Source organism: Enhydra lutris, unplaced genomic scaffold (assembly GCF_002288905.1).
Source record: "Enhydra lutris kenyoni isolate GAN:26980312 unplaced genomic scaffold, ASM228890v2 scaffoldscaffold34, whole genome shotgun sequence".
Lineage (NCBI taxonomy): Eukaryota > Metazoa > Chordata > Mammalia > Carnivora > Mustelidae > Enhydra > Enhydra lutris.
In genome coordinates, this window is record NW_019154118.1 from 28,288,482 (window position 1) to 28,304,450 (window position 15,969).

At 45.0% G+C, this 15,969-nt stretch overlaps 1 protein-coding gene across 2 annotated transcripts in view; it reads left to right on the plus strand.

Moving 5' to 3' along the window:
• Positions 1-630: 630 nt before the first annotated feature.
• LOC111153783 (platelet derived growth factor D) overlaps positions 631-15,969 on the plus strand; it is a 223,475-nt gene continuing 208,136 nt past the window's right edge. For both annotated transcript variants that reach the window (XM_022513020.1, XM_022513021.1), the window contains exon 1: positions 631-785. In XM_022513020.1, the coding sequence (XP_022368728.1) occupies positions 662-785 (124 nt within the window). In that variant the 5' untranslated portion in view covers positions 631-661. The remainder of the gene's footprint in view (positions 786-15,969) is intronic.

Below are 15,969 nucleotides of genomic sequence, written 5' to 3' on the forward strand. Positions count from 1 at the left end.
CTTTCTCACCGAGTGACACCCTGAGTAAGCAGAATCTGATTCTGGCCCAACTCCAGGCCTCATCCCCAACGCCCCCAGCACCAGGGCATGAGTTCTGCCTCCTGGGCAGGAACTAGCCGGCCACCCGGGGAGCAGGGCTGGGACTTGAACCCCTGCCCCTCCTCCCAGCCCCCTGGCTCCCGATGTCCCGGCACTCGGGCGGGCGGACCCACCCGGGCTGACCCCCGGCAGGTAGGGAGAGCCAGGTCCCCCCTCCCAGCACCGCACCGGGGCCTGCCGGGGGCGGGGCGCAGCGCGCGCCTCCGGGCTCGGGGGCCGCGGGGCCGGCGGAGGACGCGGCCGCCCTGCGCGCTCGGGCGCCCGCCCGCCCGGGACGCCGCCCCCGCCGCCTGTGCTGCCGCCGCCGCCGGCCGCCGGAGGGGGCGGACCAGCGTCAACCTGTTGTGGGTCCGGCCACCGTCCGTCGGCCTGCGGCTGCACAAGGAAGTGCGGCGCCCACACGCGCTCCGAAAGTTGGGCATGCAGGAAGTGCGCGCCCCGCGCGGCCACTAGCTCCGCGGCCCGGCCCTCGCGCGGGAGCGCAGGCGGCGACAGCGCGGCGTCCGGCCCGGCGGCCCCGGCTTTCTCCTGCGGCCACGCGGTCCCCGGCTCGCGGCTCCCAATGCGCCCGCTCGGCCTCGTCTACACTCTGGTCTGCGCCAACTTTTGCAGCTATCGGGACGCGTCTGCAGCCCCGCAGAGCGCATCCATCAAAGCTCTGCGCAACGCCAACCTCAGGCGAGATGGTGAGAGATTCACATTTCATTTTCTGTAGTTTTTGAAAAGAAATCCCGTTGTTGTTGTTGTTGTCGTCGTCGTCACCGTTACTTCTTTTTAGAAACTTCTTCCTCCGAAGCCTGCTGAAGGCGGCGCGGCGGCGGGGCGGGGCGGGGGGGTGTCTCGTGCCTGCCCGCATTCCGGAGTGGGCCTGGGGGCTGCGGGACGCGGGCCGGCGGCGGGGGGACCACAAAGATCTGGCGGCTCCTTTGCTGCTCCCCGGAACACCCCTTCCTGCGCTGTAGTCACTGACCCAGGGTCCCGGAGCTGCAGGAAGTTGCAGCCCGCGCCGCCCCTCGGGGGGACTCAGGGGTGGCTCTTTCTGGATGGCCTATTTTATTTTTATTGTATCAGTAGGAGGACAGGGAATGGTGTCCTTCAGTCCTGCAGCCGTATCTGGAACAGAGAATTTGTATCTTATTTATTTGGGGGAGATGGAGGAATGCAGCGTTCCCTCTTTAGTCCCCAAAGGGCATTTCCCACGAGGGTGCAGCTGGGGCTCAGAAGCTGAGTCTGGGAGACTGGGACAGCCGGGGTCTCTTCAGTACCACAGGGGAATCCGGCTCCTGCCGTTAGTTTCCCGGCACGGAGGCTTTCCAACTGTTGCAAGGAGCAGGGCTGTTTAGTCCGTTAACCTCAGCAAGGTCCCAGGCAGGCTTGTTTGTTTTCCTTTGCTCTAGAGGACACCTGGGTCAGTGGGTCCCAGAGACTTGAATTGAGCTTATTTCGTTTCTGGGCTTCCACCAAGGTCCGAACTTGATTTATTCTTTTATTCTCAACTACAACTTTGCCGGTAATTTGAAGCTGTTTCTAGCATCTACCTGAAGTGACCCATAGGTTTTTGTTTTTTTTCCTTCATTGATACTATCTTCTTTCCATCTGCCTGCTGAGGGTTCTAACATATCCCCCAAAGAGCTCACCGCTGTTCTGAATGGCTTCACTGAGTTGGCAAAATATGTCTTCTCGTATATTCATAGTAGCCATCTTATTCCCTTATCAGTTTCTCTCTTGGTGTGACCTTAATTTAGACTTTACTACAAGGCTTTTGAACTTTGAAACAATAATAAAAGCCTACTATATTTTGTGATGACAAGTACGCTATGAATTTCAGCATGCTCAGGTCCTAGGAGGTGGGGTAGGTGTGTGGAGAGGGCACAGGGAAGCCTCAGGGTCACTTCCAGGCCAAAAGATGTCCCTATGTTTCCAGAATTATTTTATCACAGTGTTTTTATGTAAAATATTCCAGCAGTGGCTTGCCCTCCGTCTTAGTTAAAGCACAGAATTTTCTTACTAAAACTTAAAAAAAGTTTCAGGCTCAAGACCAAAATTTTATAGTTTTGCTTTCCTCATTAATGTTTCCACCAGGGACGATCTTCTAGTCGAGTTTTTAGATTTGTTAACGTTTGCACTCTGTATGCCCTCTTAGCTGTGTAGAATAAAATGCCATGTATAACTTGCATGACTTCATAGCCATAATTTTGTAATCCTCAACTCCCGAGTATCAGTTACAAGATGTCAAGGACGGAAAGCAAAAAGTATGTAACCATTGCCTGGTAACCCAAGATTCCAACTAAAACCAAGTCATGCAGCTCATGTTTTTTTTTAAAAGAATGCTCTCCTTTTAGTTTTCATTGTTAAAACTCTGTGCATCTATCTAGTCTATATGATAAAAGCTTTATTTTATCAGAATTTTGAAAACCACCCTGGACTGAATTATTCATATTTTAGTTAAAGCTGTTTTGCAGTTACTAATAGCACACATATGCACACACATTTTAATTAATTTGGATGACAACAATTTCCTCAATGTCACTCTGATTTTGCAAACAAAACTAGGAGTGGGGAAAGGTTAGATAAAGAAAGAATTGTCATGTACAGAAATGGAAAAAAAATTAATACTCATAATGGGTTGTTCATTTGGGGAATTTTCAAAAGGCATCTTATTCTTAAGTGTTACAGAGCACGCATTCTTAAAGAGAGACAAAATTGCCCCAAAGTAGCAAAATCAGATCTTAGAGGGTGAAAAAAATCTTAAGTACTACAATGGTTTGTGATCCTCCAAAGGGCCAATATATTTAAAGAGGTAGACTGTATCTGCAGTGTGAACATCTCATAGGGAGGGGGCATGATTAGAAAAAAAGTCTAAACAGGCTCTTGAAGGGAGGATTGATGATAAAGAAAAAAAAAATTGAGAAACACTGCCATAGGGTTTTGCTGAGAGAGTAAGAATAAAGGGTCTTTGGGAAAGTCTAGACATCATCTGGAAAATCTTAATCACAACAGTTGGGTTGTTGAAAGAAAGTACTAGTGTATTAAATTAAAACCCTTGTTCTGATTCCATACATTTTTAACTGGTTCCCCCAAAGTTCCTTTCTTAAGGAAGACAATAGTCTAGTTCTTTCGACTATCAGGTTAAGACAGGGTATAAGCCTGGAGAGGACATAGGCATAGACTGTAGTAAGGGGAAATTTAGAAGATAAAAGTTTCCAAACATTAACTTAGAGTCCTTAGAAGATCAGGCCCTCCAGTTACAAGTGGTAGGAAGTCACAATAAAAAATTAGCCATGACCCTTGGATGGGGTTTTAGGAACCAGTATTTAATGATGGAACTATCTTTATTCACAGTTAACTGCCATCAATTTGTTCCCGCAGACCCTGTTAGCTGCCACCTAATGCTTGAGTCGAGATAAGGACTCACAGGACAGGCATCCTGTCATGGGCATGGGATGTGCTGGATCCTGTCCAGCCTGACACACGAAAAACTTGTTTTTATTCTCTCTTTACCTGAGAGCTCCCAGTAGCTGGAGTGCCTAGAAACCATACGAAAGTATTGGAGTGGATAGATGATAATCTCCTTACCCAGTATGAGGGACTACTCTGCTGCTGTCTCCTGGCCTTCCAGAACTCTCTATCACAATATATTCCTATTGTAAAGGGGTATTTACAGACCCCTTCCCAGCACCTGCAGAAGGGCTCAAGGCGAGCCAATGGTGGGTGAATTTGGTCCCTGTCTCTAGGAGGAAACTAGGATACTAGAAGGAAACTAAGAAGGATAAAAGCATTATATTTGCAAAAAAAACCCCACAATATTTACACTTCCTTATATCATATTTACTTTTGATGCCCCTTCCTGATCTGCCTCCCAGCACAGGGAAAGTCTTACTTGAATAGTAGAATCCCCGTCTTCCCATTTCAGTGCCCGTGAAGTTGGTATTTTGTAATAACTAGCCGGAGCTGGTGTTGCTCAGAGTGTGGATCGAGAAATGTAAAGGTAGCAATTAACTGACAGTATTACTTACTTATTTTAAAATGGAACCAGACAGAACTTCCTGCTGTGGGGCGGGGGTTAAGGATACAGACACAGTCTCCATTTTCTTGGCCTTTTGTTGTGTTCTGTGTGGCTTTCTGGTGCTGTTGGGAAACGATTCTGAATTTAATGCTTCTTGGCCTCCTGTGCCAATACTTGAATTGTCTATTATGTTATCATTACCTAGTGATAAGCCTTCAGGTTTACTAATGTGGTCTTAGATCTTTAAGGAGTCAAGCTTGTGTCTTAGATAATGTGGGTTTGTGTCATCAGTGATAACAAAGATTAGATCTTTTAGGGAAGGAAACAAAAGAGGACAATGGAAGCAAATAATGAGGGTTTATTTGTTTTTTTGAAGTAGCCTTGACCTACATTATCCTCTCAAGACTCCCCTGCACGTAGGATATGCATTCTGTCCACTGCAGCATTATTTGCAATAAACAAATTATCTTTAAAGCGTCTGAAAGCTGAGAATCAGGTTAGTGTCAGATCTTGTGTTCTTCTGGGTTTATATTTTCTGTTCAACTCTAAGGGCATTAAAGTTTCATCATCTCATAGAGCATCCTGGGGATGGCATATTTTAAATGTAACGTGGCTTTGACGTGCTCCTGTGGCTTATGATATTTAATATAGGTTCTTCTCAAGATGGGAGTTTAAACAAGTGGACGGACATACACTCTGTAGGAGGAAATGCCACTAGGTTGTGAGTTACGGTAATGACATTGATTTTTGTCTATGGGATTTTCCCTTTCGGGGAATGAGAGCTAAACTTTATTGTTTTGGAACAGTATGGCCAACCAATGGAACAATGTCCCCACAGTCATTGATCTCTGATGACCAGTGATAAGCAAGCTGTCACACGGGTCTCCTGAGCATGCCTGGTCTTAACCTCTTCATTCTGCATCTGGAAGGGTGTGTGTGTATTCATGCCTCTATCCTTGAGAGCTGAGTCATAACGCATATCATCTCCCTTCTGGAACTACTCTTCTACTTTCCTTGCTGAATTGATCAGATTAGCTTAAAAAGGTGCTTCCTGGGCATCTTAATAAAATACTTCCTTGTATTAAAATAAGGATGTCTTCTAAGTGAGCCAGGTGTAGCTGCTCTTAGCTCATCTATGCCAAGTCCTTTAGGCAATGATTTGGTCCCTCACAAAGGAGTCGGATGACTTAAGGTGGAAGCCAAGCATGTTTGAGTTCTCTGTCCTTTCTTAAGGTTGTCTCTTTTTAGTTCGTTCCTTACTTGGTCTGGGCTGGCCTCTAAACATGAGAGGTTGACAATGAATGTGCAGATGGTTCTTTGTCCTAAGCTCTGCTGTTGGCCCCCACTGTAACTTACTCATCTCTATGCAATTATTTATTCTATCTCTAACCTTTGCCAGTTGCTATACTGGATGCATAGTTATCTAGCCCATTATGAATGAACCACATGCGTGGTTCCTGCCTCCTTCCAGCCTATGGCCTCCTGGACGATAGAGACAAATGCATACTTCGTGCCAGCTTATTACCATCATGTTTCAGACGCATTTGGGCGAGTCCCAGGATTCTGCACCCTTCTTCAACAGAACTATCCCACACGCATCTCTGCCTTTCTGCTTCACATATTTGAATCCATCAGAAGATTTTTAGGTGAAAAGGATTTCTTTTGCAGTGAGAAAAGTGTGAAGGCGCAGTGGAGTGTGACAGTTGCTTTTATGGAGGAAATGCACAGGGGTATGGGAACTCACAAGGAGCACCTGATCTAGATTTGAGGCATTGGGGAAGGCTTCCTGGAGGAAGGAGTGACTGGGGAATGAAGGGTGAGTAGGAGTTAGAAGTTGGGGATGGTGAGGAAGGAGGGGAGAGTTTGCTAGTGGGAGAGAGCCCTTACCAAGGTTTGGAGATGAGAACACAGTCGTCATGTGTCCATTAAGCAAAGGTCTGGGAAGTAATGTTAGGGAGTCCGGCCATTATTCGTAAGGTGGTGAGAAGCCACTGAAGGAGTTAGTTTGGAGAAAGATAGGGCCTGTGCTAGTTTGAATACTGATTGCCCACGTTCCTGAGAAGTCAACCAGGCCAGGGCTGTGATCTGGAACAGTCTCCCTATTCCTCCACTGCCCATGGGACATGAACACAGGACCACTTAATTTCCAGCATGGATCATGGTGGACATGACTGGTTTTCCTAGCCCGAATTTTGTAGAGGTGAGGTGACAGGGTCCTGGGACATCACAGAAGTCCCCTCACCCTGGATGCCCCAGATTCTAGATTCTGCTCCCTATACCTGAGGTCTCATTCTGTAGATAGGGAAAGCAGCCTGTCTGGTGTGTCTACATTTTAAGATATTCCATGCTTCTATATTTCAGAATTAATGCAATTTATTTTTTTTAAGATTTTATTTATTTATTTGACAGAGAGAGATCACAAGTAGATGGAGAGGCAGGCAGAGAGAGAGGGAGGAAGCAGGCTCCCTGCTGAGCAGAGAGCCCGATGTGGGACTCGATCCCAGGACCCTGAGATCATGACCTGAGCCGAAGGCAGCGGCTTAACCCACTAAGCCACCCAGGCACCCAGAATTAATGCAATTTAAAAGAGAACATTTTTACCCTGACTTTTATGTGAAGGATGGTTTGGGCAGAAGGATACAGGGGGATAATACATAATAGCCAAAAAGAAAGACTCTAAGACAGATACTGAGGCAAAAAAAAAAAAAAAAAAAAAAAGTTCTCCCTCCCCACACAGTATTTCAGGACCAAGTATAAGTCATAAATAAAGGAATAAGCCCATGAGACACTAGAGTGCACAAGTACACATACAGGAAGAAATATTTTCTTCCAAGGATTTTTTTTTTTTCAGAATAAGAATGAAGTATGCCTTGTTTTTACAAGCGTTGATGATGCAGATAACAATACATCTTTTCTCTGCTGTGTACCATGGTATGCTGACATCAGTAGATTAGCTTTTTTTTTTTTTTAAAGATTTTATTTATTTGACAGAGAGACAAGTAGGCAGAGCAGCAGGCAGAGAGAGAGGGGGAAGCAGGCTCTCTGTTGAGCAGAGAGCCTGATGCGGGGCTCGATCCCAGGATCCCGAGATCATGACCTGAGCTGAAGGCAGAGGCTCAACACACTGAGCCACCCAGGTGCCCAGTAGATTAGCTTTAATGTTAATAGATTAGCTCTGTGCGTTTGTGTGTGTGCCATGTGCAGGTTAGTGGGTATTTTGTGTAACTGGGAGACGGGGGTGTCTCTGGAAACACCCTGGTACAGGCATAGGAGTTGTCTTTGATAGGAGGAGGGATGCTTTCTGATTTTAGGTTTTTTACTTGAGCACTTTTTTTGGCAGAGAGTTTACGATGATAGCTGTACAGGCAGCACTTTGCCCGCAAAAAGTGCACCAGGTGTGATTTGGAGTCTTGGATCTTCAGATTCTTGATCTCTGGAATTTGGAGGCCAGCATGCCTTCTTGGGACCGAAGGAGCTCTGTGAAAGCCACCAGGTGTGCCGAATGATACACTGGGTGAATCTGGGACAAGTCATTTCAGACCCAACAGGTTCTGCCTTTCACTGAGACAGGCAATCAACAATGTAACACCAGCCCACTTTCATTTTTTAAATATTTAATTTATTTACTTATTTAAGAGAGGGAGTACATAAGCGGGGGGAGGGGGGAGAGGGAGAGAGAGAGTCCTAAGATGGCTCCCTGCTGGAGCACCTGGGTGGCTCAGTGGGTTAAAGCCTCTGCCTTCGGCTCAGGTCATGATCCCGGGGTTGTGGGATCGAGCCCCGCATCGGGCTCTCTGCTTGGCCGGGAGCCTGCTTCCCTTCCTCTCTCTCTGCCTCTCTCTCTGCCTGTCTCTCTGCCTACTTGTGATCTCTGTCTGTCAAAAAAAAAAAAAAAAAAAAAAAAAAAAAAAAAGATGGCTCCCTGCTGACCTTGGAGCCCAACAAGGGGCTCAATCTTCTGACCCGAGATCATGACCCGAGTGGATTAGCATCCAATTCTAAACCAAATGAGCCCCCTCGCCCCAACCTGGCGCCCTGGCAATGGCCCACTTTTACAGACCTTAGCTATTCAGTATCCTCTGCTATGTAAAATGCGACCGATTGAGTCGGGTAAGTATGTAACAAATCCATTTAAAGCCAACGTAGCGTTGCAGAGTTTATAGTGAGTTTGCAAGTTCATGCCGTAGACACTAAAAGATGCTTTGCTTCTACTTTCCGCGTAATTCCAGCCCCCTTGTTTCGCTGGTTCTTACATCCACAGCAGAGAGAGCACGTCTGGTTTGAGTCATGCACACTGTTGGTACAGAGAACTAACAGCTAGTAGTTTTTCTGCCCCTTTGTATTTCCACGCCTTGGAAAACAGTCATAAGATCTAATCAGGCATAGCTGGCTTTGGCTTCTATTGAACAAGGCCAAAAAAGTTCCAGCCTTCAAGGGACTGAATGTCTGTCTCCCCCAGAATTCGTTCATTGAAATTCTAGCTCCAGTGTGATGACATTGGAGGTGGAGCCTTTGGGAGGTTATTAATGGCGTCAGTGCCCTTATACAAGGACTCCAGGGATGTGTCTCACCCTTTCTGCCATGTGAGGGAACAGTAAAAGGATACAGGATCTGCCCAGGCCTCAGTCTTGGACTTCCTGGCCTCCAGAACTATGAGAAATAAACTTCTATTGTTTAAAACCCACTCGGTCTCTGGTATTTTGTTGCATAGTCTGAATAGGCCAAGAGGTGCCTCTCTTCACAGGAATTACTCTCCGGGGAATTACTGTATTACAGCCCAGGAACATTGCTGATTTTTAAAATCATGACCTTGGGGGCTCAGTCGGTTGAGCGTCTGACTGTCGGTTTTATGATCTCAGGGTTGTGAGATCAAGCCCCTTGTCTGGCTCTGCCCTTGGCAGGTCTGCTGGGCAATTTCCCTCTCTCCCTCTAGCCCTCCCCTCCCCACCCTCCTTATAAATGTTCTATCTCTCTCTCTTTTTCTCTTTAAAAAAATTAAATAAATGAAATAAAATTATGTCCTTGAGTCATAAAGGAAAGTTTAGATGATGTGTTTCATGGGTTTACCAGGGTCCTAACGGGGGTATTAGCATAGGTGTATATGGACCTCAACCAGAAAATGGGCATTTCTAGGACAACTTTGTGGAACAGAATGACTGTAATCTGCATGATACTAAACGCATTGTCAGTCTTTTGGTAGTGACTAATAGATTTGTGTTGTCAAGAGGGAGATAAAGAGGGATTTTATTGGCACTTTGGATTAGACCATATTTGGGTCAGAATTCTTAATAACTTGAGTAAAGACATGGAAAACCCATCTGCTAAACTTGGGTATTTTAGCTGGAAACCATAGTTAGTGAGTTGGAGTAGTTGCAGAGTCAGGCTTTTTCTGTAAAGGGCCAAATTCTGGATATCTTAGACTTCCAGGCTCTCAGGTCTCTGTTGCAATGATTTGACTCTGCCGTTGTAGTATGAAAGTAGCCAAGATATTAGGTAAAAGAACAGCTGTGGTTGTGTTCATTCCAATCAAGCGTTATTTGCAGAAGCAGGCAGTGGGCCTATAGGCTGTCGTTTGCTGAGGCTGGATGAGGAAATCCTTGTGCTCTTTGGTGGAAATGATGGGCTGATCCTATGAAATTCAACAGGAATAAGTGAAAAATCTCATTTTTTTGGCTAGAAAACAAGAACAGCTACATAATGACAGATCGGAACAACTTGGATTAACATCAGTTCATGCCTGGATGGATGATTGTATGGATAGATAGATAGATGGATAGATAGATGGATAGATAGATGGATAGATAGGTAGATGGCTGACTGGCTGACTGGCTGGCTGGCTGGCTGGCTGGCTGGACAGATGGAAGGATGGATGGATAGGTGGATGGATGGATGGACAGGTAGATGGATGGATAGGTAGATGGATGTGTGGTTGGATAGATGGAAGGATGGGTTGGTAGGTGGATGGATGGATGGATGGATAGGTAGATGGATATACTTGTCTATATCTGTCTGTATTGTCTAACTTGTTTAAATGAATACAGCTTATGCTTCAACCAACAGCATAGTTGCTAACCAACAATCACTGTTTAAACCTGGTAACGGCATTAACACTATGTCAAGATCAGGGAGGCAGCTGTGCTCTTTTAAGTAAGACTCTGTTCTGGTCCATCGTGTATGAGGGTTTGTGGTCAGGGTCTCTCTCCTGTGGGTGAATCTGCTGACTCCTTCAGTCCCATGACCTAAACCTACAGCTTACTACTCTTTCATCTTTAAATATCCCCTTCTTACTGGCTCTGTCTCCTCAGCCACCATGTGTGGTCAGTTTTCCTTGCCCCCTCCCACAATGGACACAGGCTGTATTACCACTTTCCTGATTTATCACCATATAAACATCTTTGGTTTCACCATGACTCCCTGACTCCACCTCTTCTCCTCTTTGTCACTCACTGTGACCTGCAGTCACTCCCACGGCTCCCCTGAGCTGCTCTGGGTGACGTCACTATGATTTGTAGCCTCCTCTGTGATGGGCTGCTCTTGTCTTGAAACATGGTCAGCCCTTGTCTTGACACTGCCTCTCCTTTGCCTTAACTGCTCCTAAGTGCCAGGTTTGAAATGGTGATAGATGTAAAGCCAGAACTAACACAGTACTTGTTTTAGGTTCCTTAGAGGAGCAAGCTTAGAGAAAGCCTCAAAAAGTGTATTTTCTGTGTTATTATCCCTGAAACATTTATGAATAATGAAAGAAGTAGCAAAGACCTCTTAGAATGTAGTAGGGATTTTGTTAATATGGAAAGAGCACTCAAAGATTAAAAAAAAATATATTAAACCTAGTAAGCACTACAATTGCAATATTTTGGGGGAGGGAATGTATCTATGTATATATATGCATTTGTATATATTTGTATATATATGTCTGTATATGTGTATGTATAAAAACTCAAAAGTTTTACACAGAAGAGTCTTTATGGAAATAATGACACTGGACACAGGCCTAGATTTTGTATACTTATATCATTGAGCCTCTTTTATTTCTTTATTTTTTGTTTCCTCAGCTGGGTCTCCATCGGTCAGCCCTATAAACACTGGTATGTTTTTTTTAAGGTTCCAACCTCAGCCTTATTGTCTCGCTTTTCTCACTGATAATCTCTGGAAGATCTTAGTTTTGTCCAAATTGCAGGCATCCCTTGTGTCAAAGACCTGTAAATATACATTTACTGCCTCTGCCTCTTTGCTGAGCTCTGAACTTAAGGGCTGCTCTGGGAGATCCCACTGGGGCTTCAACTAAACTCTCCAATTTAGAGGCCTGAGAGTGAAATAATTAGTTTTTTTTCTTTTTTTTTTAAATGTTAGCTTATTCATCCAGTGGTGAGTGCCTTGGCAGTATTAACCCTTGCGGTTCTTTTGGACACAGCAGAGCTCGGTTTGCGTGGACCGTGTGTAGGCGTATGGGCGGGGGACTGCGTCACTCTGTCACCTTTCTGGACCCCAGCACTCCCCAGGGAGATGGGCTGCTCCTTCATTTAGCCCACATTTCTGTCCTAAAGCCTCTAAGGGTACTTACTTATTTACATATCCGACAGTTTCTGATGTGAGCATGCTTGCTGTGTTTAGTACAGCCTCTTTTTCCGTTCCGTTGTCTCTCACAGGAGAAGCTCCGTGAGGTCAGAAATCAGTAAGTCATCCACAGCCAGTGTCTCCTTTTCATGCCTGATCTTTGAACCACATGGACCCTCCCACCAGCAGACTGTAAAGGAACGGGAGAAGGGTGTTTAAACTTGAATCGAGGATGACAGGTTCCTGTTCCTTGTCTGGGGGAGCTATTTATATCCTAGAACAGGCTAGGAGATGGGAGAGGAGGAGCAGGGAAGGGAAGGGCATGGACACAGGCAAGGTCAAGTTCCCGGAGATGGACCCTTCAGGCTTTGAGCGCATGTGCAGAGCCATGCAGATGGAATCTAGAGGCAGGGAGACTTGAGGAGAAACACTGTGTACATGAAATACGTGCACAGTGAACATGAGGAATCAACAATGTATTATGCTTTTCAAGTAAGTGATTGCACAGTTGTGGGCGTATGAGAATAAAACCTGGCATTTCTGGAGAACTTGCAACGTGGGGAAACTCTCCTAGCCTCATGGACAGCGATTGGTGTGAAGGGTTGAGTTATGTTTCCAGCAGACTTCGTGGATAATGCCCAGATGACACATATTTTTAGACTACTGCCTTAGATAGGCATAAGCATGACATTCGGGGGTTCACTTTGGACTAATAGCAATGAAGTGTGTGAAGAGTCCCCCCGCCCCCGAAAAAAACCACACATGTACTGAGTACAATGGCTCCCTTTGGGGATACCTTTCCTTTCCAGTATTAATATTTGAGTGCTTCTGCACGAAACTCCTGCTACTTAATAAAAGTTCAAAAGAAAGACATTAAGGATCAGGAAACAAGTCTCCAGGTTCAATCTGGATGACTAAAGAACATCAAGAAAGATTAATGCATCTCGGTTCTATAGAGAACGCACGTTTAACCCATCTGTTATTTTGCTGAGGGTTAAACAAGAGAGTTGCCGCTGAATGGAATAAAAAATATACGTATTTCCTATAAAAACAAAAAGTTCATTGATGACACAAATATGGTATTGAAGGATTTTTGTAGAGTTGTTAATTAAAAAGCATGAAGTGAGAGCTAGTTGGAATCTCGTTTAAATACAGCACGTTGGGAGGATTATTTAAATACCTCGAGAAGAACTGCTGTGGCTTTCTATTGTTTTGAGTCAATTCTGTAGATTAATGCTTTTCACCAAACCCCATTCCAGTAAACATGAGCGCTACTCATTCACTCTACAGATGTTTACTGAGGGCTGCCCACTCCCAGAGCTCGGGATGACGCATTGAGGAAGGAACAGGGAAGCCCGAGGCACAGTCTCTATTAAAACTTATAAATATAAAAAATATAAAATAGATATAAAACGTCTCTATAAATAAGCACAAGGGTTTTGCCATTCTGTTTCCTAGGCTTTGTGTCTGAAGAGTCCATCCTGTTGGCCTAATTGTAACCATGCGTCGTCTCTCCTCATGCTTAGTTCGGGAGAGGAGGGTATCAGTCAAGATGCTTTTGAGCACAGGATTCTTCAAAGGTCGGGAAACGGTTCCCTCAAAGGTTATCACTATTCTATTCATTAAAATTCGAGCAGAAAAGAAACTTTTGATTGTAGAACGGGGAGTCGTTCTCTCTTGATTTTCTCTTTTGTGTGTTTAGATGTTAGCCTAAATATTCCTGAACCACAAGAGCAAAAGCCGTGGGCCCCCTTAGCAACCCACATTAACTTTTTAACGCTTATTTGCAGGCTATTCCACTGTGTAATGTGCAATACAATTATTCGACCACTGGATGGCAGTAGGGAAAAGACAGCTTTATGCCTCCTATTTTTTTTACTCCCTCTCTTGGGAATGTGAGTTAAACTAGGGAAATTTCATACTTTTCAAATACATTGGGGAAAAAATGGACAATAATGGTCATCTGTCGTTCATATACAACCGCTCTCATCCATGTGATCTCAGTAAATTTTATATGCTTTAAGAAGCTGAATCAGTTACAGGACTCTTATTTCTTGGTGCCATTCACACACCCAGTTTGCAGGCATCCCTAAAATTCGTGAAAGTAGAATTTGGAAACATTGATGAGTCGCACGTGATCTTCTGAACAACATCTGCACATGCACAGCCCTTGGCTGACCAGGTTCCTCTGAGCACAGAACCAGCCAACCCACCACTCGAAACTCGCAGAAACTCCCTGGAGACTCCTCGTTGCCTGCTAGGTGTTGATCAGAAACGAGTTATTCAGGGGGACGAAAGCATGACGATCGTATCGGGAGTGAGAAGTCATCATCTCAGAATCCTAGAGAGCGTGAGATCCTGAGGAGACACGGGCAGCGCGGTGAGCACGTGAGAGCCCAGGAGTGTGAAACCTGCAGCTCCCTCCCACGGTGCGGACAGTAGGCGTCATGGACGTGTAATAACTCGTCGCTGCTGTATAAAGAAGTTTGGTTGCGTCCATCCTGCTTTCATAGAGATTGCAAAGTGGTGTACAAAAATGACCACTTTTAGTGAATACCGTAGGGCCGATTGGGAAGCTACGTGTCAGAGTCTGTCTTCTGTGGACTCGTGGCCCTGAAAGGTTGCGTGCACTCATTCTGGCATCTCTAAATGCTGCTTTGGGGCAAAGAATTTGCCAGTGTGATTTAGCTGAGGATCTTGGGATGCGGGGGATCAGCTGGGTTTTCCCAGTGGGCCTGATGCGATCACAAGTGTCCTTATAGGAGAGAGACTGAGGGAGCTCCGACCCAGAGAGGAGAGGACAGAGTGACCACAGAAGCAGAGACTGGAGCGATGTGGACACACACCACGGAATGCCAGCAATCAGCAGAAGATAGAAGAGGCAGGCAAGGGATTCTTCCCTAGAGCAACCAGAGGGAGCATGACCCTGTCAGCACCTTGATTTTAGATCATGGCACTGACCTCAGATGCCTGCCCTCTAGAATCCTAAGAGAATAAATGTGTGTTGTTTTAAGCGGGTCAGTCTGGGGCGATTTGTCACAGCACCTGTGGGAAACTGATAAAGGGTATGAAAGATCTTTCGACATGAAGGATGAAGAGTTGAACTGCTTGTTGAGCTCAGTTATCTAATCATTTATACATTTCACTGGCCAGGAAATCTGTATTGACAGTTTAATGGTGACTTTTGGACTCTGCCTTTGAGAATTCTCTAGGAAGACGAGCCTTACTTTTGCCGTAGTTCCATCTCAGAACGTCTTGAAAATCCTGGCTTCAACTCCTATCTGTTTTTCAGCTCAGATGAAATCCTGACACCATCAAAAGGGCCGGGCTCCTATTTCGTTATCATTTCATTGATTCTTAAAAACTCTCCCTTAACCCGTCCTGTGTCATTTATGGCTTCATTGACTCACATGTATTCGTTTGTTCATTCCACAGACTTTTGTTGTGGGGTCACTGCGTTAGTTTCTAGGCTGCATTCTGGGCAACGGTGTTGAAAGTGATACGATGATAACGACTTTGTTAATGAGCTGTGTGATATTGGCTACCATCCAGAGTACTTAACTCTTAGGGAGAGTACGCTGATGTGACGTACTATGTGTTAGGGCCATGGCGATATTGTATGCTACGTGGTGGGATATTAAAGAGACGGAGCTCAATGAGATATTTGCAGGTGTTAGGGTGGATGGGCTTTTGGAGCTTAGGACAGAAGGAGAGAATTCTGGTTGAATATCTGAGCCCAGTTCCATTAGCTGGAATTACACCAACACTTGCCGCTCTAGAGTGTCATTGTCCAACAGAAGGATAATGCAATATACGCCATTTAAAAAATTGTAGCAGCCAGATAAAAAAATTAAAAAAGAAATGCATGAAATTAATTTTATTAATATATTTTATTTAAGCCAATCTATATCCAAATATTGTCATTTCAAGGGTCAATAAATCTTTTAAAATATTGAGATACCTCTTCATCTTCCTTTTATGACGCTAAGTGCTCAAAATGGGATATGCACTTTACGCTTACCACACACCCTATTTCAGACTAGACACATCACAGATACTTAGTATAAGATGTGGCTCGTCATTACCAACTGGAACAGCACGGTTCTGGGACAGTCACATCATTAATTTAGGCTAACCCACTTATCATCGGTCTTTTTTCAAAAATAAAAAATAATTCATACACGCTATCTCTCTAGCTCTTTTCCTGCAGTGTGTGGAAGTTGACTGAGTCACTTGTTAGGGGCATTAATCATCTAACATCGGCACATTTTGTATGGCTTCTATTTTGCTTTCTTATTCTATCAACATGG